The 25,157-nt window shown below is 40.3% G+C and overlaps 1 protein-coding gene across 3 annotated transcripts in view; it reads left to right on the forward strand.

The window, feature by feature from the left end:
* Window positions 1-25,157, forward strand: part of MTMR8 (myotubularin related protein 8) — a 285,490-nt gene that overhangs the window by 79,172 nt on the left and 181,161 nt on the right. For all 3 annotated transcript variants that reach the window (XM_059883794.1, XM_024988169.2, XM_059883795.1), the window contains exons 7-8: window positions 17,129-17,261; window positions 18,539-18,648. In XM_059883794.1, the coding sequence (XP_059739777.1) occupies window positions 17,129-17,261; window positions 18,539-18,648 (243 nt within the window). The remainder of the gene's footprint in view (window positions 1-17,128; window positions 17,262-18,538; window positions 18,649-25,157) is intronic.

Raw genomic sequence — 25,157 nt, forward strand, 5'->3', positions numbered from 1 at the left:
TTGAATCACTTTATCACCTCCACCTTATAATCTTATAAGATTTTGATTTAGGTCATATCTGAATGGCCTCGTGTTTTTCCCTACTTTCTTCAATTTGAGCTTGAATTTTGCAATAAGAAGCTGATGATCTGAGCCACGGTCAATTCTAGATCTCTCTCTCTCTCTCGTTTTTTTTTTTTTTCATCTGACTGTATTGAACGTTTCCATCTTTGGCTGCAAAGAATATAATCAATCTGATTTCTGTACAGACCATCTGGTAATGCCCATGTAGAATCTTCTCTTGTGTTGTTGGAAGAGTGTGTCTGCTATGATCAGTGCATTCTCTTGGCAAAATTCTTTGCCTTGCTTTGTTTTTGCCTTTGCCTTGCTTCATTATGTGCTCCAAGGCCAAACTTGCCTGTTATTCCTGGTATCTCTTGACTTCCTACTTTTGCATTCCAGTCCCCTATGATGAAAAGGACATATTTTCTGGTGTTAGTTTTAGGAGTTCTTGTAGGTCTTCATGGAGTCATTCAACTTCACCTTCTTCAGCATTAGAGGGTGAGGCATAGACTTGGATTACTGATGTTGAATGGTTTGCCATGGAAACTATCCAAGATCATTCTTTCATTTTTGAGATTTCAACCAAGTACTGCATTTCAGATTCTCTTGTTGACTATGTGGGCTACTCCATTCCTTCTATGGAACTCTTTCCCACAGTAATAGATATAATGGTCATCTGAATTAAATTCTCAGATGTCCGTCCATTTTAGTTCACTGATTGCTAAAATATCGATGTTAACTTTTGCCATTTCATGTTTGACCGTATCCAGTTTGCCTTGCTTCATGGACCTAACATTCCAGGTTCCTATGCCATATTGTTCTTTACAGCATCTGACTTTACTTTCCCCACCAGATACAACCAGAACTGGACGTCATTTCCGCTTTGGCTCACACTTTTCATTCTTTCTGTAGCTATATCTCTGCTCTACCCCAATATAATACTGGGAACTTACTGACCTGTGGGGTTGCTCTTTCAGTGTCATATCTTTTTGCCTTCTCATACTGTCCATGGGGTTCTCAAGGCAAGAATACTAAGTAGTTTGCCATTCCATTCTCAAGTGGACCATATTTTGTTAGCCCTAACTGGCAGGAACATGCCCTTCAGCCACTCATCATAGCTCAATGACATGCCTGATGCCCAGGCTTTCCTACTGCTGCTTCTCATTGAGCGTTTGAACCTTCACTGGCTGTCAGCTGTCAGTCAAGGACAGATTCTCATCTTATGTATCATTTAAGATTTGTGTTTCCATATTAATTTTCTGTTTTGATGATCTGTCCATTGGTGTGAGTGGGGTGTTAAAGTCTCCTACTATTACTGTTACTGTCAGTTTCTCCTTTTCTGTCTGTTAATTTTTTTCTTTTGTATTGAGATGTTCCTATGTTGGGTGCATAGATATTTATAATTGTTATGTCTTCCTCTTGGATTGATCCCCTGATCATTATGTAGTGTCCTTCTTTATCTTTTGTAATATTCTTTATTTTAAGGTTTATTTTGTCTGATATGAGGATTGCTACTCCAGCTTTCTTTTGCTTTCCATTTGCATTGAATATAGTTTTCCATCCTCTCACTTTCAGTCTGTATGTGTCTTTAGGTCTGAAGTGGGTGTCTTGTAGAGAGCATGTATATGGGTCTTGTTTTTGTATCCATTCATCAAATCTGTGTCTTTTGGTTGGGGCATTTAATCCATTTGTATTTAAAGTAATTATTCATATCTATGTTTGTATTGCCATTTTCTTAATTTTGGGGGGGTTGATTTTGTAGATCTTTTTCTTCTTTTGTATTTCTTGAATATATAAGTCCCTTTAACATCTGTTGTAAAGCTGATTTGGTGGTACTGAATTCTCTTAACTTTTGCTTGTCTGAAAACCTTTTGATTTCTCCATCACTTCTGAATGAGATTCATGCTGGGTAGAGTAATCTTGGTTGTAGATTTTTTCTTTCAGTGCTTTAATTATACTACCCTGCCATTCCCTTCCTGCAGAGTTTGTGCTGAAAGATCAGCTGTTATTTCCCTTGTATGTTACTTGTTACTTTTCCTTTGGTGCTTTTAGTATTTTTTTCTTTGTGTTTAACCTTTTTTTAGTTTTATTAGCATGTTTCTTGGTATGTTTCTCCTTGGGTTTGTCCTGCATAGGCTCTTTGAGCCTCTTGGACTTAGTTGACTATTTCCTTTTCCATGTTGGGGAAATTTTCAACTATAATCTCTTCAAAAATTTTCACACACCCTTTCTTTTTCTCTTCTTCTTCTGGGACCTCTATAATTCTAATGTTGGTGTGTTTGATATTGTCCCAGAGTTCTCTGAGACTATCCTCAATCATTTTCATTCTTTTTACTTTATTCTTCTCTTCATAAGTTATTTTCACCATTTTATCTTCCAGCTTACTGATTCATTCTTCTGCTTCAGCTGTTCTGCTATTGATTCCTTGTAGAGTATTTTTACTTTCAGTGGTAGTGTTGTTTTTATTATTATTTAATTTTTCTAGGTCTTTGTTAATTGATTCTTGCATTTTCTACATTCTGTTTTCAGGTTTTTGATCATCTCTACTGTCATTATTCTGAATTCTTTTTCATGTAGTTTGCCTATTTCCTCTTCACTTATTTGGACTACTGTGTTTCTAGTTTGTTCCTTCATTTGTGCAGTGTTTCTCTGCCTTTTCATTATTTTTTTTAAACTTAATGTGTTTGAAGTCTCCTTTCCCCGGGCTTCAAGGCTGAATTCTTTCCTCCTTTTGGTTTCTGCCTCTCTAAGATTGGTGCAATAGTTTGTGTAAGCTTCATATAGGGTGAGGTTTATGCTGAATTTTTTTTTTTTGTTTTTACTCTCATGGGAAAGGCTGAGTGAGGTGGTAATCCTGTCTGTTGATGATTGGGTTTGTATTTTTGTTTTATTTGTTGTTTAGATGAGGCATCCTGCACAGGTGGTTTGGTAATGCCTGATCTTGTATTCAAATGGTTTCCTTTGTGGGAGTTATCACTATTTGATACCCCCTAGGGTTAGTTCTCTGGCAGTCTAGGGTCTTGGAGTCAGTGTTCCCACTCCAAAGACTCAGGGCTTGATCTCTAATCAGGAACGAAGACTCCACAAGTGGTTCGTTATGGCAATAAGTGAAATTAAAACATATACCCTAAAACAAGAAACCAAAGATGAACCTCAGACAAATGGCCGTTAGAAAATCAGGTAAATATGATTGAAGTTATAGACTATACACACATACATAAAAATCACTACAGAAGGTGATTTTAGCCGTGAAATTAAAAGCAGCACTGTTTATAATAGCCAGGACATGGAAGCAACCTAGATGTCCATCAGCAGATGAATGGATAAGAAAGCTGTGGTACATATACACAATGGAGTATTACTCAGCCATTAAAAAGAATACATTTGAATCAGTTCTAATGAGGTGGATGAAACTGGAGCCTATTATACAGAGTGAAGTAAGCCAGAAGGAAAAACACCAATACAGTATACTAACGCATATATATGGAATTTAGAAAGATGGTAACGATAACCCTGTATACGAGACAGCAAAAGAGACACTGATGTATAGAACAGGCTTATGGACTCTGTGGGAGAGGGAGAGGGTGGGAAGATTTGGAAGAATGGCATTGAAACATGTGAAATGTCATGTATGAAACGAGATGCCAGTCCAGGTTCAATGCACGATGCTGGATGCTTGGGGCTGGTGCACTGGGACGACCCAGAGGGATGGTATGGGGAGGGAGGAGGGAGGAGGGTTCAGGATGGGGAACACATAAGAAATAAAGGAATAAAAAATTAAAAAAAAAAAAGAAAAAATATATAAAAAAATAAAATTCTTTTAAAAAAAATAATAAAAAATAAATAAATAAAAGATGCTTACTCCTTGGAAGGAAAGTTATGACCAACCTAGACAGCATTTTAAAAACCAGAGACATTACTTTGCCCACAAAGGTCCATCTAGTCAAGGCTATGATTTTTCCAGTGGTCATGTATGGATGTGAGAGTTGGACTATAAAGAAAGCTGCATGCTGAAGAATTGATGCTTTTGAATTGTGGTGTTGGAGAAGACTCTTGAGAGTCCCTTGGACTGCAAAGAGATCCAACCAGTCCATACTAAAGGAGATCAGTCCTGGGTGTTCATTGGAAGGACTGATGCTGAAGCTGAAACTCCAATACTTTGGCCACCTAAGAGCTGACTCATTTGAAAAGACCATGATGCTGGGAAAGATTGAGAGCAGGAGGAGAAGGGGACGACAGAGGATGAGATGGTTGGATGGCATCACCAACTCGATGGACATGGGTTTGGGTGGACTCCGGGAGTTGGTGATGGACAGGGAGGCCTGGCCTGCTGTAGGTCATGGGGTTGCAAAGAGTTGGACACGACTGAGCAACTGAACTGAACTGAACTGAACATATACATCGATAAGCAAAATCAAAACAGTCCAACAAAACAAAGTACAATAGATTGACCTAGCAAACAAAGGAAACTAAAAATTATATCTACCTGTTAAGAACAAGACTAACTAAAGCAGAAACTGGAAAACAAAACTAAAGCAATGTGCCAAGTAGGTTATAAAGCAATGAAAACAAAACTAACAAATATGTTGAGAGGAAAGGAAGGAAAGAAAAGAAGGAAAGAATAAACATTTAAAGCAAAATAGAGGCAGATAAAGAAGATTTATGTAAATTAAAGTTTAACTGCAAGGGGAAGAGAACAGTAGGAAAAGCATAAAAAGAAATGTGTAGAAAAAATAATAATAGGTTTTAAAAAAAAATTTAAAAAGGAGAAAAGAAAAAAAGATATCAAAAAGGAAGAGGAAAAAAAAAAAAAGAAAAAAAAGAAAATTCCACAGAAGTGCAAAAGCCCAAAATAGAGTCAGAGGTTTATAACAACAATAAAAAGTGTGACTACAAAAAAAACCTCAAAAGCTTAATTAGCTTTCATAGTTTCAATAGAATCAACAACAGAAGGGGAATAAAAAGGAAATGGAAAATAAAATACAAAATTAACAATAGAACAAGTCAAAACATAAGCATAATAAATGTTTTTCTTTAGACACTGCTGTCAGGATCCTTTCCCATGCTTGGAGTCACAGTCCACCTCACCTCCCGAGGATGCCCTCCAACATTGTGCTGGTCTCTGGACCTGCTGTGGGTGCACCTCAGATTCTAATCTGGTCCTTCACCTATGTGATCTTGCGTCCAGTGTCCACAGCTCTGAGAACTAGTGCATTTTGTTTTGTGGGAGCCCTCAATGTCCTTTCATATATTCCACAGAAAGTTTGCCGAGTTGATCATGAGGATTTGATATGCAGCTTGGACGGCTGATGAGAAGGTTTTAGTTCTTCTTCCTCAGCCACACTGCCCCTGGGTTTCTATTGTGGTTTTATTTCCACCTCTACATGTGGGTCGTCCACTGAGGTTTGCTCCTGAGGCTGTCCTGGAGGACTTGGATCTGTCCCAGTGAGGGCCAGGTGCAGAGGTGTTTTGTAGCTGCATGGGTCGCAGTGATTCTGGCAGCACCAGGTACTCAGGGGAGTTAGCGGCTAGGGCAGCAGGAAATACAGTGCTGTAGAAGGGTAAGGCAACCAGTATTGGCCAATACACTCCAGTATTCTTGCTTGAAGAACCCCCTGACAGAGAAGCCTAGCAGGCCACAGCCCACAGGGTTGCAAAGAGTTGTACACAACTGAAGCGACCCTGCATGCATGGATGCAAGACATTTTTTTTTTTTTTTATTTTGCCTGTGGCAGCTCTACCCCAGTGAGGGTTGAGTGCGAAGGTGGCACAGCTGTGTATGTCGCCGGGATCCTGGCAGCACCAAGTGTGCAGGGACACAGACTGCCTCAGCTGGTGGAGTTATGGCCCTATCAGTCTTTTTTCGAGCTTCTGGTAGCTGGCGATCAGAAGGCCTCTTTGGTTAATCTTTCTCTGTAGCTCTCCCTATTCAGGCACTCAGAGGGCTCCCTTGCCTGGGGTCCTTCTCTGTTGTTCGGTGCATCAGCTACATAGAGCGGCCACCCTGGCTGGGGTCCTACTCTGTAGATCAGCACATCAGGTACTTAAAAGGGCACCCTGGGTGTGGTCCTGCTCTGTAGTTCAGTGTGTCAGATGCTTGATGGGCCAGGCTCTTTATTGTTCAGCTGCTGTTGCTTGCTTGTGGGGAGAGAGATGCTATGGTGATGGCTCCAACCCCTACATGTGACTCAGCAGTATTGCCTTGCTTCCATGGGTGCCTCACTTTCCTCCACAGTCATTTCTCACTGCAATCTCCTCCGTCATGTCCCCTCAGTCTGTCTCTCTGCAGTCAACAGCAGCCCTGGCCCTAAGATTGCTCCACAATCCCTAAGGTCCAGCTCCTAACTGCTGCACCTTCTAGGGTACCTGTGTCCCTGTTCAGGGTATGTATGGCTGCAGCAAGGACTGATTCTCATTCCATTTAGGCTGCCACAGATCAGCTGTTTCACTCACAGCCTTAAATGTTTCTCCTCCAACTCAGACAATTACCCTGTTGTGGGGATCAGACCCCTGCTTCAATTCCCCCACCTGCCAAGGACAGGTCCAGTCCTAGTAACACTCCTGTTTTTCCCCCTACTTCCTTCATACTGCCAAGTTTTGCTTGCTTCTATATATTCTTTTCCACTAATCAGGAACTTCTGTCCACTCTCAGCTGGTGTTCTCCATGCATTTTTGTATCTGAAGGTGTATTCCTGATGCATATGTGGAGAGACATGTACTCCACATCCACCTACTCCTCCACCATGTTTCAGGTTCCCTTTTCTTAACGCCTTTTCTTTTCACACACAGCCACAGAACAAAATAATTTTGCCTATAATTTGATATGTGAAATGTGGCTGACTAGGTGGTTTCATTGCTAACTAGTGATTGCTAAGTCAGTGATTTAGATCGAAGCCTAAGCCAGGGGTTGTGACTGCAGAGTTGAGCATGTGCTTGAAACCACACTGTGGCTTTAGACAGATGTGTGTCCATTTTTGCAATCTCTCTGACTCACTGGGATCAGTAGAGAAAATAATTTCTGTTTTTGTTCATATACCGTCCTTGGAGTACAAAATGAATCAGGGTATGGGCTAACTGAATTCTGCAAAGAGAATGGACTGGTCATAGTAAACACCCTTTTCCAGAAATGTAAGAGATGACTTTACACATGAACATAACCAAATGGTCAATACTAAAATCAAATTGATTACATTCTTTGTAGCTGAAGATGGAGAAGCTGTGGACAGTTAGCAAAAACAAGTACTAGCGCTGACTGTGGCTCAGATCATCAGCTTCTCATAGCAAAATTCAGGCTTAAATTAATGAAAGCGTGGAAAACCACTAGAACAGCCAGGCATGACTTAAATCACACCCCCTATGAATGTGCAGTGAAAGTGATGAATAGATTCAAGGGATTAGATCTAGTAAACAGTGTACCTGAAGAACTATGGACAGAGGTCTGTAATACTGTACAGGAGGCAGTGATCAAAACTTCCCCAAAGAAGAAAGAAAGCAAGAAGGCAAAGTGGTTATCTAAGGAGGCTTTACGAATAGCTGAAGAAAGAAGAGAAGTGAAAAGTATGGGAGAAAGGGAAAGGTACATCCAACTAAATGCAGAGTTGCAAAGAATAACAAGGAGAGACAAGGTGTTCTTCAATGAACAATACATAAAAGTAGAGGAAAACTACAGAAGGGGAAAGACTAGAGATCTCTTCAGGAGAATTGGAAATGTCAATGGAATATTTTGCCCCAAAGATGGCCACAATAAAGGAAAGAAAGTGTAGAGACCTATAGTAGAAGCAGAAGAGATCAAGAACGCTTCCCCCTCCTCTATTTGAAGTAATGGGGCCAGATGCCATGATCTTAGTTTTTTTAAACGTTTAGTTTTAAAGTGACTCTTTCACTCTCCTCCTTTACCCTCATCATGAGGCTCCTTATAGTTTCTCTTTTCTTTCTGCCATTAGAGTGATGTCATCCACATATCTGAGGTTGTTGATGTTTCCCCCATCCAGCTTGTAACTCATCTAGCCTGGCATTTCTCATGATGTGCTCAGCATATAGGATAAACTAACAGGGTGACATCTTTTTTTTGGGGTGTTAGTTCTAAAAGGTCTTATAGGTCTTCATAGAACCATTCAACCTCAGCTTCTTCAGCATTACTGGTTGGGGCATAGACTTGGATTACTGTGATATTGAATGGTTTGCCTTGGAAACGAACAGAGATCATTCTGTCATTTTTGAGATTACATCCAAATACTGCATTTCAGATTCTTTTGTTGACCATGATGGCTACTCCATTTCTTCTAAGGGATTCTTGCCCGCAGTAGTAGATATAATGGTCATCTGAGTTAAATTCACCCATTCCAGTCCATTTTAGTTAGCTGATTCCTAGAATGTCAACGTTCACTCTTGCCATCTCCTGTTTGACCACTTCCAATTTGCCTTAATTCATGGACCTGACAGTCCAGGTTCCTATGCAATATTGCTTTTTACAGCATCGGACCTTACTTCTATCACCAGTCACATCCACAACTGGGTATTTTTTTGCTTTGGCTCCATCCCTTCATTCTTTCTGGAGTTATTTCTCCACTGATCTCCAGTAGCATATTTGGCCCCTACTGACCTGGGGAGTTCCTCTTTCAGTATCCTATCATTTTGCCTTTTCATATTGTTCATGGGGTTCTCAAGGCAAGAATACTGAAGTGGTTTGCCATTCCCTTCTCCAGTGGACCGCATTGTGTCAGACCTCTCCACCATGACCTGCCCATCTTGGGTGGCCCCACGGGCATGGCTTAATTTCATTGAGTTAGACAAGGCTGTGGTCCTAGTGTGATTAGATTGACTAGTTTTCTGTGATTATGATTTCAGTGTGTCCGCTCTCTGATGCCCTCTTGCAACATCTACCGTCTTACTTGGGTTTCTCTTACCTTGGACATGGGGTATCTCTTCATGGCTGCTCCAGCAAAGTGCAGTCGCTGCTCCTGACGTTGGACGAGGGGTATCTCCTCACCCCCGCCCCTCCTGACCTTGAACATGGAATATCTCCTCTAGGCCCTCCAGCGCCCACGCAGCCACTGCTCCTTGGATGTGGGGTTGTCCTCCCGGCTGCCGCCCCTGGCCTCGGGCATGGGGCAGCTCCTCCTGGCTGTCACCCCTGGCCTCGGTTGGGAATAGCTCCTTTCGGCTGCTCCTGCGCTGTCACAGCCTGGCACTCTCGGCTGCCGCCCCTGACCTCGGACGCAGGGTAGCTCCTATCGGGCGTAGCCCCTGACCTCGGACGTGGGATAGCTCCTCCTGGCCGCCACCCCTGACCTTGGACGTGGGGTAGCTCCTCTCGGCTGCCGCCCCTCGGTCAAAGGGTCCTCCCCGCTTCTGTCCCTGACATCGGATGTGGGGTAGCTCCTCTCGGCCACACTCTGCATGCCGTCGCAGCCACCTGTGAATACGGAATGAAGCAGGGCAAAGACTAATAGAGTTTTGCCAAGAAAATGCACTTGACATAGCAAACACCCTCTTCCAACAAGACAAGAAAAGACTCTACACATGGACATCACCAGATGGTCAACACCAAAATCAGACTGATTATATTCTTTGCAGCCAAAGATGGAAAAGCTCTATACAGTCAACAAAAACAAGACCAGGAGCTGACTGTGGCTCAGATCATGAACTCCTTATTGCCAAATTCAGACTGAAATTGAAGAAAGTAGGGAAAACCACTAGACGATTCAGGTATGACCTAAATCAAATCCCTTATGATTATACAGTAGAAGTGAGAAATAGATTAAAGGGACTAGATCTGATAGATAGAGTGCCTGATGAACTATGGATGGAGTTTCGTGACATTGTACAGGAGACAGGGATCAAGACCATCCCCATGGAAAAGAAATGCAAAAAAGCAAAATGGCTGTCTGGGGAGGCCTTAAAAATAGTTGTGAAAAGAAAAATGAAAAGTAAAGGAGAAAAGGAAAGATATAAGCATCTGAATGCAGAGTTCCAAAGAATAGCAAGAAGAGATAAGAAAGCCTTCCTCAGCGATCACTGCAGACAAATAGAGGAAAACAACAGAATGGGAAAGACTAGAGATCTCTTCAAGAAAATTAGAGATACCAAGGGAACATTTCATGCAAAGATGGGCTCGATAAAGGACAGAAATGGTATGGACCTAACAGAAGCAGAAGATATTAAGAAGAGGTGGCAAGAATACACAGAAGAACTGTACAAAAAAGATCTTCACAACCCAGATAATCACGATGGTGTGATGACTGACCTAGAGCCAGACATCCTGGAATGTGAAGTCAAGTGGGGCTTAGAAAGCATCACTACGAACAAAGCTAGTGGAGGTGACGGAATTCCAGTTGAGCTGTTTCAAATCCTGAAAGATGATGATGTGAAAGTGCTGCACTCAATATGCCAACAAATTTGGAAAACTCGGCAGTGGCCACAGGACTGGAAAAGGTCAGTTTTCATTCCAATCCCAAAGAAAGGCAATGCCAAAGAATGCTCAAACTACTGCACAATTGCACTCATCTCACATGCTAGTAAAGTAATGCTCAAAATTCTCCAAGCCAGGCTTCAGCAATACGTGAACCGTGAACTTCCAGATTTTCAAGCTGGTTTTAGAAAAGGCAGAGGAACCAGAGATCAAATTGCAAACATCTGCTGGATCATTGCAAAAGCAAGAGAGTTCCAGAAAAACATCTATTTCTACTTTATTGACTATGCCAAAGCCTTTGACTGTGTGGATCACAATTAAACTGTGGAAAAATCTGAAAGAGATGAGAATACCAGACCACCTGACCCGCCTCTTGAGAAACCTGTATGCAGGTCAGGAAGCAACAGTTAGAACTGGACATGGAACAGCAGACTGGTTCCAAATAGGAAAATGAGTACGTCAAGGCTGTATATTGTTACCCTGCTTATTTAACTTATATGCAGAGTACATCATGAGAAACACTGGGCTGGAAGAAGCACAAGCTGGAATAAAGATTGCCGGTAGAAATGTCAATAACCTCAGATATGCAGTTGACACCACCCTTATGGCAGAAAGTGAAGAGGAACTAAAAAGCCTCTTGATGAAAGTGAAAGTGGAGTGTAAAAAATTTGGCTTAAAGCTCAACATTCAGAAAACGAAGATCATGGCATCTGGTCCCATCACTTCATGGGAAATCGATGGGGAAACAATGGAAACAGTGGGGCTCCAAAATCACTGCAGATGGTGACTGCAGCCATGAAATTAAAAGATGCTTACTCCTTGGAAGGAAAGTTGTGACCAACCTGGATAGCATATTCAAAAGCAGAGACATTACTTTGCCAACAAAGGTCCGTCTAGTCAAGGCTATGGTTTTTCCAGTGGTCATTTAGGAATGTGAGAGTTGGATTGTGAAGAAGGCTGAGTGCTGAAGAATTGATGCTTTTGAACTGTGGTGTTGGAGAAGACTCTTGGGAGTCCCTTGGACTGCAAGGAGATCCAACCAGTCCATTCTGAAGGAGATCAGCCCTGGTATTTCTTTGGAGGTAATGATGCTGAAGCTAAAACTCCAGTACTTTGGCCACCTCATGCGAAGAGTTGACTCATTGGAAAAGACTCTGATGCTGGGAGGGATTGGGGGCAGGAGGAGAAGGGGACGATAGAAGATTAGATGGCTGGATGGCATCACTGACTTGATTGATGTGAGTCTGAGTGAACTCCAGGAGTTGCTGATGGATAGGGAGGCCTGGAGTGCTGCGATTCATGTGGTCACAAAAATTTGGACACGACTGAGTGACAGAACTGAACTGAACAGGGTAACAGCAGACAGCCCTGTTGAACTCCCATTTTAGTCTTGAACTTTTCAATTGTTCCATACAGGGTTCTAACTATTACTTCTTGACCCGCATTCAGGTTTCTCGGGAGACAGGTAAAATGGTCTCGTATACTTTAAGAGCTTTCCACAGTTTGTTATGATCCAAACGTCAAAGGCTGTAGCATAGTCAATGAAACAGAAGTAGATGTCTCTCTGGAATTTTCTTGCCTTCTGTATGATCCAGTTAATGTTGACAGTTTGATCTCTGGTTCCTCTGCCTTTTTTAAACCCAACTTGGACAGCTGCAAATTCTTGGTTTACATAATGCTGAAGCCTAGCATGCAAGATTTTAACATGAGCTTATTAGAATGGGAGATGAGTGCAATTGTCTGATGGTTTGAACATTATTTAATATTACGTTTCTTGGGAATTAGGATGAGGATTGACCTTTTCCAGTCCTGCGGCCACTGCTAGGTCTTCCAGATCTACTGACATAATGAGAGCAACACCTTTTTGGCGTCATTCTTTAGGGTTTTGAATAGTTCTACTGGAATTCGATCACATCCACTAGATTTATTAACAGCAGTGCTTCCTGAGGCCCATTTGACTTCATGTGAACTCCAGAATGTCTGGCTCTGGGTGACTAACCACAAAATCATAGAAATCCAGTTCATTAAGATCTTTTTTGTACAGTTCTTCTGCGTATTCTTTCCATCTCTTCTTGATCACTTCAGCATCTGCTAGTTCTCTACCATTTCTCTCCTTTATTTTGCCCATCTTTGGGCGAAATATTCCTTTGATATTTCCTGAAGGGATCTCTAGTCTTTCCTCTTCTGTTATTTTCCTCTATTTTTATGCATTGTTCATTGAAAAAGGTCTTTTTGTCTCTCCTTGCTATTCTTTGGAACTCTGTGTTTAGTTGGATGTGCCTTTCCCTTTCTCCCTTGCTTTTCACTTCTCTTCTTTCTTCAGCTATTTGTAGAGCCTTCTCAGATAACCACTTTGCTTTCTTGGTTTTCTTTTTCTTTGGGATAGTTTTATTCACTGCCTCCTGTACAGTATTATAGACCTCTGTCCATAGTTCTTTAGGTACACTGTTTACTAGATCTAATCCCTTGAATCTATTCATCACCTCCACTCCATAAGCATAGCGGGTGTGATTTAAGTCATACCTGGCTGGCCTGTTGCTTTCCCCCTCTTCCTTTAATTTAAGCCTGAATTTTGCTATGAGAAGCTGATGATCTAAGCCACAGTCAGCTCCAGTACTTGTTTTTGCTCACTGTGTACAGCTTTTCCATCTTCAGCTACAAAGAATATAATCAGCTTGATTTCAGTATTGACCATTTGGTTATGTCCATGTGTAAAGTCATATCTTGTGTTGTTGAAAGAGGGTGTTTGCTATGACCAGTGCATTCTCTTTTCATAATTCAGTTAATCTTGCCATGCTTCATTTTGTTATCCAAGGTCAAACTTGCCTGTTACTCCAGGCATCTCTTGATTTCCTACTTTTGGATTCCAATCCCCAGTAATGAATAGAACATCTTTTTTTTTGGTGTTAGTTCTAGGAGGTCTTCTAGGTCTTGATAGAACTATTCAACTTAAGCTTCTTCAGCATCGGTGGTGGGGGCATAGACTTGAATTACTGTGATGTTGAATGACTTGTCTTGGAAACAAACTGAGATCATTCTGTCATTTTTGAGGTTGCCCCCAAGTACTGTATTTCAGACTCTTTTGTTGACTTTGAGGGCTACTCCATTTCTTCTATGGGATTCTTGCTCACAGTAATAGATACAGTGTTCATCTGAGTTAAATTTGCCCATTCCCATCCATTTTAGTTCACTGATTCCTAAGATGTTGATGTCCATTACTTCATGGCAGGTAGAAGGGGAAAAGGTGGAAGCAGTGACAAGTTTCCTTTTCTTGGGGTCTAAAATCCCTGTGAATGGTCACTGCAGCCATGAAATCAGAAGACGATTGCTTCTTGGCAGAAAGGTGATGACAAACCTAGACAGTGTGTTAAAAAGCAGAGACATCACTCTGTCAATAAATGTCCGTATAGTCAAGGCTATGATCTTCCTAGTGGTCAGGTACAGGTGTGAGAGCTAGACCCTAAAGAAGGCAGAGTGCCAAAGAATTTATGCCTCCGAACTGTGGTGCTGTAGAAGACTCCTGCGAGTCTCTTGGCCAGCAAGGTGATCAAACCAGTCAATCTTGACGGAAATCAACCCTGAATACTCATTGGAAGGACTGATACTGAAGCTTAAGCTCCAGTGTTTTGATCACCTGATGCAAGCAGCCAACTCATTGGAAAAGCTTTTGATGCTGGGAAGGATTGAAGGCAGAAGGATAAGAGGGTGTCAGAGGATGAGATGGCTGGATGGCATCGCCGATGCAATGGGCATGAACTTAGGCAAACTGTGGGAGATAGTGAGGAATAGGGAGGCCTGACATAGCAAAGAGTGGGACACAACTGGGCAACTGAACAACAACAACCATCCTTCACTTTTTCAGAAGTTTGCTGTCTTACTTCAACTAAAACTGCATTTGACATTCAGGGATTAGAAAGATTTTCATCAAATCTGTGTCTTTCACCATTATTAATCTTAAAATGGTAAAGAGAGGTACCAAGCTTTTTTAAAAAAACTAAAGAATTGGTGCCCTTTGTCCAAATGAAAGATCAAAAAGTCCATCTTTTTTTTAAGTGTATTTTTTTTTCATAAAAAAATTTTTCAATGCCATTCTCCCAAATCTTCCCACCCTCTCCCGCTCCCACAGAGTCCATAAGACTGTTCTATACATCAGTGTCTCTTTTGCTGTCTCGTATACAGGGTTATCGTTACCATCTTTCTAAATTCCATATATATGCGTTAGTATACTGTATTGGTGTTTTTCCTTCTGGCTTACTTCACTCTGTATAATAGGCTCCAGTTTCATCAGAGACACGTGTACCCCAATGTTCATCGCAGCACTGTTTATAATAGCCAGGACATGGAAGCAACCTAGATGTCCATCAGCAGATGAATGGATAAGAAAGCTGTGGTACATATACACAATGGAGTATTACTCAGCCATTAAAAAGAATACATTTGAATCAGTTTTAAGTGTATTTTATTTATTTATCTTGCTGTACCAAATCTTAGTTGTGGCATGTGGGACCTTCGACCTTTGTTGATACATGCGGAATCTTTAGTGTGTGTGTGTGTGCGTTTGTGTGTATGCTCAGTCATGTCCAACTCTTTCTGACCCCCTGGACTGTAGCCTGTCAGGCTCCTCAGTCCATAGGATTTTCCAGGCAAGAATACTGAAGTGGGTTGCCATTTCCTTCTCCAGGAATCGTTAGTTGTGGCATGCAAATTATTAGTTGTGGCATGTGGAATCTAGTTCCTTGACCTGGGATTGAATCTGGGCCCCCTGCTTTGGGAGCATGGAGTCTTAGCCACTGGAACACCAAGGGAGTTCCTCAAAAGTCCTTTTTAGTAGGTCAATTTTTCCTCTCTCAAAGAATGTACAAATATCTAGCAATATTCCTCTTCTGGATGGCTAGATCAATACTTATTAGAAACTGTATTGTGGTGAAAAAGTTCCATCCTTACGAGTTGATCAAATCTGGGTTCAGACCTTGCCTTCAGCTTTTATCCATATGATTCTTGTTGAAATTGGTTCACCACTCTGAACTCATCTTCTTATGGGGATAATAAAAGTACCCATCTTTAGTGGCTCTTGTTGAGGATTAAATGAGATAATATATGCGAAGGATCTAGCACAGTATCTAGTATACACATACTGGGGGCTCAGCAAATATTATATATTCTTTCCTACTTGAACATTAGGCTGCTTATATGTAGCAGTTTCTCAGATATGCCAGACCTATTCCCAGAGACTGTGTAGTGGTATGATATAGCTAGCTATCTGTAGTAGCTGGCCTTTCTGCTGCTGCCCAAACTTGGGTAGGGACTGCTATAATTATTGTTTAATTTGTGGATGCATCCATCAATCATAATAAACTTTCTTGTTACTAGGTGGTTGTTGCTTACACCTCCTGAGGTGTCCCTTTGATGTTTGTCATTAATTTAATGAAAGCTCAGTGACATTGTATGATAAGAAATCAGAATTATCATCATTTTCCCCTTTAACAAATATCTTGCATTCTAAGTAGAATATGTTAACTTGTAGATTTTTTTTCCTGCATGTGTTAATGTGAATAGTTTGTGTTTTTGAGGTTTCAATGGCATTCTTAAATTTTTATTACTACAGAAACTACACGCTATCCATATACATGCTCCTCCTACCTTCTGAAATGCACAGTAATGGGAGATTAGAAAATAGGCCCAGACAACATTAGTAAAATGGTCATCATTATAGAAGGTATTTTGGCTCCTTTCTAGTTTTTTGATTAATGTCTCCTCTCTGCAAGTCTCGGAGAAGGCAATGGCAACCCACTCCAGTACTCTTGCCTGGAAAATCCCACGGACGGAGGAGCCTGGTAGGCTGCAGTCCATGGGGTTGCTAAAAGTCAGACATGACTGAGTGACTTCACTTTCACTTTTCACTTTCATGCATTGGAGAAGGAAATAGCAACCCACTCCAGTGTTCTTGCCTGGAGAATCCCAGGGATCGGGGGGCCTGGTGGGCTGCCCTCTATGGGGTCGCACAGAGTCAGACATGACTGAAGTGACTTAGCAGCTCTGCAAGTCTCATTTACTCTCTACCCCACCCAATATTCTTCATATGACCTACAAGTGTTCTGATTATAACAGCTGAATATAGTGTTAAAATGGCCCTTGGTAGCTCCATTTCAATTTTATCAATGAGTGAAAGTCATGTATCTCATGAGTCATGTTTTAGACATTTTTCTACAGTAGTTCTTTATAATTAACTGGCCCTGAAGTTCTTAGACTTCTTTCTAGAGCTTCTCAGTTATAAATACTTTTGAACTTCTCAATTATAAACACTTTTTTCTCAATATAAAGCCCTTTCAGGTGAGAAAATGTTTGTTTGTAATAGGAAACTCAAAATTATTATTTTAGTTCTTCAGATCGGACATCCTCATAGCTGCCATATCCTTCAATCAATCTCTTAAGCTGGGTTTTAATAATAAAATAAAAATACTAAATCTCCTTATCTTTCCCTTTACTATTCTGTTACTTAAAATACCTCGTCTAAATGCCAATGAAATTCTCTTCATTCCAGAATGTGCTATATCTGATCTGACTTCTTTTTAAATGGGTAAGATTTAAAACTGTTTACAATGAAGCATTGAGATTGACAAACCATGTTCTTTCATCATCTGCTCTATCTGCTCTCTTATGTTCTCAATATTACAGTTAAATGCCTTGGCCAACCGAGCAGCTGGGAAGGGGTATGAAAATGAAGACAACTATGCCAACATTCGCTTCAGGTTCATGAGCATTGAGAACATCCATGTGATGCGGAGCAGCCTGCAGAAACTCTTGGAAGGTACAGGGATTTCACCTGGGATAGGCCAGAGTCTAAAGAGATCGCATAATTATGTAAGGAAAAAGTATGTCTGATTTTGGGGTAAAATATAAAAGCAACCAGCAGAGCAGAATCAATAGGTGATAACATTTTTGACTGTAATGTGAATCCAGTTTGTATAGATAGTACTGAATTATAGCAGTGTTGGTCTGACAAAGGAACTACAGTGTTTAGTTTCATAACTCTGTGGAGTCCATCTGGGAAATAATGTATCTGTATACAATTATAGAGATTGCTATGTAGAGGTGGGTAGATCAACACAAATATAAGTGAATTTGGGATTTATTTCATCTTCCTCATTTAATCTGCTGTAAAGAGTCAGTCCAGTTTCATCACTGTGCTGATAAAGGGGGTGAATTTAGACTTCAAAGCTGCTATCAAGCAATTTGGGTCATCTGTCATAGCTGCAAAATAATTGGTATCAGAATGGGGGCAAGGTGAGATCAGGGCCTCACAGGACTCTTGAGTCTAGAACATTTCTCCCAAAGCCACTATCCAGGATTCCATGATGTGATATGTCATCTCAGGCACACATTAGGGAAAACCTGCCTTCCTTAAGTGAACTCCCTGTTCTTCCTCTTCTCAATTTTTTACTTATACTGTCTGCCAGGACCTCTCCTTCACATGACTCTTATCAGATCTTGTCTCCTCAGTCTGCAGCCCTTTTTAGGGTATTAGGATTCCTCTTCCTTAGGTCTCTTCCTCCTTTCTTTTTTGTCCCAGAATATTATACAGTAGGAGAAGAGAACCTTTTGCAGATTTTTTTGAGGCAAAAGATTTCCCAGTGCAAAATGCATGAAAATTAACATAATTTTTCAACTGTTGAGACACCACAGAACTGCAAGGGAGTAGGTGGTGATGTGGAAGTAGAGACAGATGTTAAGGGCTACAGAGTTAGGATGAGTAGGAGGAGTTAGAATGGGAATCAGATGTGTTTTCTAATAGCAGGAGATGTGAGTATTTTCCTATGGATACTATCTTCTGTCTCTCTTCTTTAGAGATTTCTGTGGTCTTGGGGGTGATTCTATGGACTTGAGAAAGCAAACCCAAACTAGGAGATATGGTAGACTCTAGCTCCAGTACTGTCCCTGATTCACTGTGTGATTTCCAACTAATTATTTAACCTTTCTGTGCCTCAGCTTCCTCATTTACGAAATGGGAATCCACTTTGTCTCCTTTCTTGTTGAATAAACTGAGGTAATTGTGAATTTCAATTTCTGCTTCCTTTTCTACCTTAGTTTGTGAATTGAAAACTCCAACAATGAGTGAATTTCTTAGCGGCCTGGAGAGCTCAGGGTGGTTGAGACACATTAAAGCTATTATGGATGCTGGAATTTTCATTGCAAAGGTAATAATCAGGACTTTTAAGAACTTGCACTGACTTAATTATGGGATCTCTTAAAGTAGCAGTGTATCATGGAAAGAATATAAGAAAAAGACACCTGATTTCTAGATTTAGGTCTACCACTAATTTAATGTGTGCCCTTGGCAAATCTCTTTCCTTCTCTAAGTTTCATCCTCTGTAAAGCAAGGTGGTTAGACTAGAATCTAATGACATAACTTTTTTTGGGGGGGGGTACTGAGCTCTTTGACAATATCATTGACCCTCTCCCCTGGAAAAATGCACATATAGCTATGCATACAGAATATAGGCCTTAATTTCAGAGAGTATACAGTATATCCCTGGTTAAAAACTTAAATAATATCTTAAATAATAACTTAAATAATATCTCATGGTCCTTCCAACTCAAATACTCTGATGTATTTTTGTGTTGATTCTAAGGTACCAAGTGGAAGTAAGACTGGGTATAAAATAAATGCAGTTGGTTTCTATGGGTTTTCAGAGCTCTGAGTATAAAGCTGACCTTTCTGATGTTTTTGTATAGGTCTGCCTCTGAATACAGTCTAAGTAGACTTCATCACTCATTTATGCTGAGTCACTTACTTTCTGACTTTCAGAACCCTGGCTTCTGTATCATTTATTAGGTGATGTTAAAAAAAGAAGAAATTTGGAGTGTACGTTTTCTCATTTTGAAATTTTGTTTATATATTCCTACATGAGAACTTCCTCTCTTCACCCCACCCCAGTGATTTGTTAGAAGTGAAGAAAAGGAGAGAATCACTTTCACCACTCTTTTGCCATTTTCTCAGTTGAAGATGAGATTTATAGCCTCTGCCTTAAAAGGTTTTTAAAAGAATGTGTGTATTTAACTATCTTAAATATCTAGCCCTAATATTTTTCAATTTCCTAGTCTTATTGCTTACATTTTTCATTATAATATATTATTAGTGCTTACTGTGTGACCCCCGCCCAGGTCATTTCAAACCCATTATTCTAGCCGCTTACTGTGTGACCCCCACCCAGGTCATTTCAAACCCATTATTCTAGCCATTCTTTATACTGTTCCTTTTTTGCATGTACTATACTCATACATTTGTATTTCCTTTCTGAAACTGACTTCATGAGACCAAAGAGAGTGAGAATGGAGAAGAGGAATAGATTTGGTAGATAGTACAACCTCATAAACATTTGTGATTTAAAATGAATGGGTGAAAAAAAATAGGCTTGCATTTGTACAGTTATCCTGTGTTTCCCATCTCCATAACACCTATATATCCCCAGCTTGAAAAAGTCAGCCTTGAATTTTCTCTCTTCCCCTCTGTCTGGTAATTGCCTCATCCTGTCAGCTATCCTCAAGTGTTTCTCAAATCTATCCTTTCTTTCCAGCCTCTGCCTTAAGTACTATAATAACTTTCTGACTGGTTTACTTGTCCCTAATAGTTGCTCCCCAGTTTGGCCACCAAATTGATTCTAAAGTCATCTTTCTTGAGAAAATATGATAATGTCACTTTAAACTCAAAATCCTGCAATGACTCCCCATTGCCCATAAGACCCTGGCAATCATGAAATCTTGTTCTCAAAAACACTATAGTATCCCTCCCTCTCTCTTTGTCTCTCGTTATCTTTATTTATGTTTCTCATTATAAAAGTTATACATGTACATTGTAGAAGTAAACAATTCTAAGTATATAACATAAAATGTATATATTCCCTGTAGTTTGCCCCCACAACATATACATCACTATTAATAGTTTAATGTATGCCTCTAGATCAGCACTATTTGAACTTCCTGTGTTGATGGCTTCCCTTTTGGCCCAGAAGATAAAGAATCTGCCTGCATAGCAGGAGACCTGTGTTCAATCCCTGGGTTGAGAAGATCCCCTGGAGCAGGAAATGGCAACCCACTCCAGTATTCTTGCCTGGAATATTCCATGGAAAGAGGAGCCTGGAGTCATAAAGAGTAGGACATGACTGAGTGAGAGGGTGCTTCCCAATTCATGTGATGTTGGAAATGTTCTGGATCTGTACTAATACAATAGCCACTAGCCACATGTGGGAGTTGTATACTTGAAATGTGGCTAGTGAGAGTAAGGAATTTAAAATTTTATTCAATTTTGATCAGTTTAAATTTAAATAGCCACTTGCGGCTAGTGACTACCATATGGCACAGTACAGGTCTAGATTTTCAGCATATATAATTATATATAGGGCTTCTCTGATATCTCACTTGGTAAAGAATTATAACACTATATATATTATTGTTACTACTTTGTAAAAGTAAGATTATGTTGTGCATATTTTTCTGCAACTAACTTTTTATACTTAATATATGATAAATATTTTCTAGGTCAGTTCAATCAGTACTACCTCATTTTTTTTCAGTGACTATATAATATTCCATTAAGTGAATATTTTAATTTCATTTATTAGGTGATGTTAATAAAAGAATTTGGAGTGTACATTTTCTCATTTTGAAATTTTGTTTATATATTCCTACATGAGAACATGCTCTCTTCACCACACCCCTATTATTTGGTAGAAGTGAAGAAAGGAGAGAATCACTTTTCACCTCTCTTCTGCCATTTTCTCAGTTGGAGATGAGATTTATAGCCTCTGGCTTAAAATATTGGTCCCTGTTAATAGACAATTCAGTTATTCACATTTTTTACAAATGCAGACATTGTTGCATCAAATAGCCTTGAACATATTTCTTTATATGTGTTGGCATTCTTAAAAGTGGATTTTCATTTGAAGAGTATGAATATTTCAGTCTTTACTAGATGTGGCCAAATTGTCCTTCAACTAGGTTACACCAGTTTCCATTCCCACCAACAATGCCTCTTTCTCTACATAGCCAGCAATGGTTATCATCAGTCTTTTTAATTTTCCTCATTTGATAAGTGATGCATTTTATGTCCTGTTTTGATTTGCACTTCTTTAATTATTAGTGAAATTCAACATCTTTTCCTATCTACCAGTGACTTTTCACTCCATGTCGAGCTCTAAGGAAAGAGTGTAGCTGCTACTATTAGGCCTCTGATACTACCTGAAGTATTTGGTTAACTGGGAAGTTTAAAAGGTTGAGAACTTTTTTCCAGATTTCTGTAACTCTTGTCTTGCAACCTAACTATTTTTCTAGGAATATCATTTTTTTTTTTGTACCGTCTATTACAGAGGTTACTCATTTTCCCACACCCCTGAACCTCACAGTCCATGGCAGGTTCAATACTCCCCTTGCTTTTTACAAAGCTCTTTCCTCCTTTTAGGTCTGTTTCAATTAGCTATGCTACTCTATACCTCTCCTGCTGCTGCTGCTGCTGCTGTGTTGGTTCAGTCATGTCCGAGTCTGTGCGAGCCCATAGATGGCAGCTCACCAGGCTCCCCCGTCCCTGACACTTCTCCAGGCAAGAACACTGGAGTGGGTTGGCATTTCCTTCTCCAACGCATGAAAGTGAAAAGTGAAAGTGAAGTCGCTCAGTCCTGTCCGACTCTTCGCGACCCCATGGACTGCAGCCTACCAGGCTCCTCCATCCATGGGATTTTCCAGGCAAGAGTACTGGAGTGGGGTGCCATTGCCTTCTCCGATACCTCTCCTAGTGGCTCTCTTTTCTCCTTTAAGTACTTTGGAAACCATTTTAGGTAGGTGACTTCCTTTCCATCCTGATTCTTCCTCTCAATCCTGGGAGATTTGAATGTCCATGTACAAACCTATAAAACACTCAGCACTGATATAGTTCTTTGAACTTTTATACCCCAGTTCTCACACTTTTACTCCAGCTAACCTGGTTTTTCTGTCCCATGAAGACCTCTGCACTTTTAACTCCATTTTTTCCACCTTTTCCTACTTTCTTCCCTATGGAGCCAAGACCTAGTTGTGTAGCACTTCATCCATTCCACCTTGCCTCTTTATCCTTCCATTCTACCTACCCTGATAATCTCATTCATTCTCTGCTTTTATATCCTGACTACTAAACAATGCTACAAAGGAGTAAATCCCATAGCCATGTTAACTGGTATTGAGTTTATGGTGTATAACATTGGTTGGGTCCCAGCCCTGTTCCACCAAGCAAGATATTTCTAATATGTATTTTACTTTCAAGCTGGCTATAGCACTGTTACTTTCCTCTCTATAAGCACATATTCAGACTTGTCTTCATCTTTATAGAAAAATAAAGGTAATCTCTCATCTTCCCACGCAACTATTTTTTCTCCTTCCTTGCTATCTTAGAGGAAATGGTGCCTCATACCTATATTCTTAATTCCATCCCCTCCTTCTTCAAGGAAACTTTTCCCCCTATATTTTCTTTTTCCCACCTCTCTTACATTTTTAACCTTTTCCTTTCACTGGCTTCATCCCTCAGAAATATGCTCGGCACTTTTTTTTTTTTTTTTTTTTTTTTTTGGGCAGGGGGAGCTACACTGGATCTTTGTTGCTGTGAGGATTTTCTCTAGTTGCAGTGAGAGGGGACTACTCTCTAGTTGCAGTGCACAGGCTTCTCATTGTGGTGACTTCTTTTGTGCAGAACAGGCTCTAGGGCACACACACAGGCTTCAGTAGTTGTGAAACACAGGCTTTAATGCCCCACAGCATGTGGAATCTTCCCAGACCAGGGATTGAACCCATGTCCTCTGCATTGACAGGTGGATTCTTAACCACTCGGCCACCAGGGAAGTAAACTTAATACTTTCTTATTCCTAAGGAAAGAATTTTTCTTATCTTCTTATATTTACTGTTCTCTTTCCTCTTGCTTAGAGCTTTCTTGAAAGTAATTGACCTTCCTTATCTACACTTCCTCACATCCCTTCATTTTTCAGTTCACTATAATCCAGTTTCCTTCCATACCATTAGTACTCTTCTTGCTGAGGTCTCTGCTGCTACGGAGAAGGCAATGACACCCCACTCCAGTACTCTTGCCTGGAAAATCCCATGGATGGAGGAGCCTGGTAGGCTGCAGTCCATGAGGTCGCTAAGAGTCAGACATGACTGAGCGACTTCACTTTCACTTTTTACTTTCTTGCTGAGGTCTCAAATGACCCCTAACTTGTCGATTTCAAGGTCACTCTTTAACCTTTGTTCTGTTTTCACCACTCTGCTACATTTGACATTGTTATCCCCATTCTCTTTGAACCATTTTTGTAGTTCTGGCCTTAATCCAACTACTATTTCCCATTTCTTTTTCTACCTTTCAGGCTTTTTCACAAGCTGACTCCTTTAATAGCTCTCTCCTTCCTCTACTTTCCCCTTAAAAGTTACTGCTTTTTAAGGTCTTTCCTTTTCTCACTGTGGTCTCTGCATGGACAGCACCAGTCATGCAGTTTCACTTATGATCTCTACTCATATTGTGGTCACATCTATACTCTGGCTCAGTTTCCTCATTCTCCTAAACTACAGACCCACATATACAGCTGTCCACTGAATGCCCCATTGAATATCCCCCAACTACCTCAGACTCTCCATGGCCTCAAATTAAATCTTACTTACTCTGAACACTAACTAAAACTTGTTTCTTCCTCTGTGTTTATTGTTCAGGCTAATGGTATTGTCATCCACTTAGTCATTACTAAATGAAACATTTAAGAGTCATTTTTGACTTTTCCCTCTCCTTTATCCCACATCTCTTCTCACACTATGTCCTATTAGATTTTTATTCTTAACATCTCTCTTCTCCTTTTCAGCCCCACTGCTACCACCTTTATTCAGGTGCTTATTACCTTTCACAATTTTGGTGGCTCTTTGACTGATCTTTCTAAATCCAAATTTATGCCCTCTTATTCTCCTTATTGTCACCATAGTGAGTACATCTGATCATGGTACTTCTCTGCTTTTAAAACTCCAGTGACTCCCTATTGCTACCAGATAAAGTGCACACTTGTCAATCTGAACCTTGCCCTCCTGGCCAGACTTGTCTCTCCTCACTCCCTCACTTCTAGTGTAGCCTCAACCACCAAGCTAGTTAATAATTCCTCACCTATGCCATGCCTCCTTGCCTTTGTAAATATTGTCAGATTATGCCCCTTGCCTGGAATATCCATTCCTCCTGGTCTATTGACAAATGTCTATTCATCTGACAAGGCCGACTTTAGTTGTCTCCTCTTCTTTAGTTATTATATGCCTTTGTTGTATCTGATGTTACCTTTCATTGTTTTAGTTATCATTGGTTTATAGTCATTCATTTAAATGTTTGTCTTTTTTGTATCCCCAGTGCACACTATAATGCATCTTGTATAGTCACTCAGTAGTTATTGGCTAGGTGAGTAGATGAATGAATGTGTGAATAAATGCCCTTCTTCCTCACCTGAGAAAATCCTACATTTTCTTCAAGGCTCAAGCTTCCCTGGCTCCTACAAAAGGCTACATTACCCTATAGCATCAGTTTTTCCACTGCATTGTATTTATTTACCTTTGGTAATCCTGAATAGTTTGCTCATTGAAGGCAGAAACTGAGTCTCATCTTTGTATCTCTAATCCTTAGCATATACATGACATAGAGGGATACATAATTAAGTGCTAGAAT

Source organism: Bos taurus, chromosome X, assembly GCF_002263795.3.
Source record: "Bos taurus isolate L1 Dominette 01449 registration number 42190680 breed Hereford chromosome X, ARS-UCD2.0, whole genome shotgun sequence".
Lineage (NCBI taxonomy): Eukaryota > Metazoa > Chordata > Mammalia > Artiodactyla > Bovidae > Bos > Bos taurus.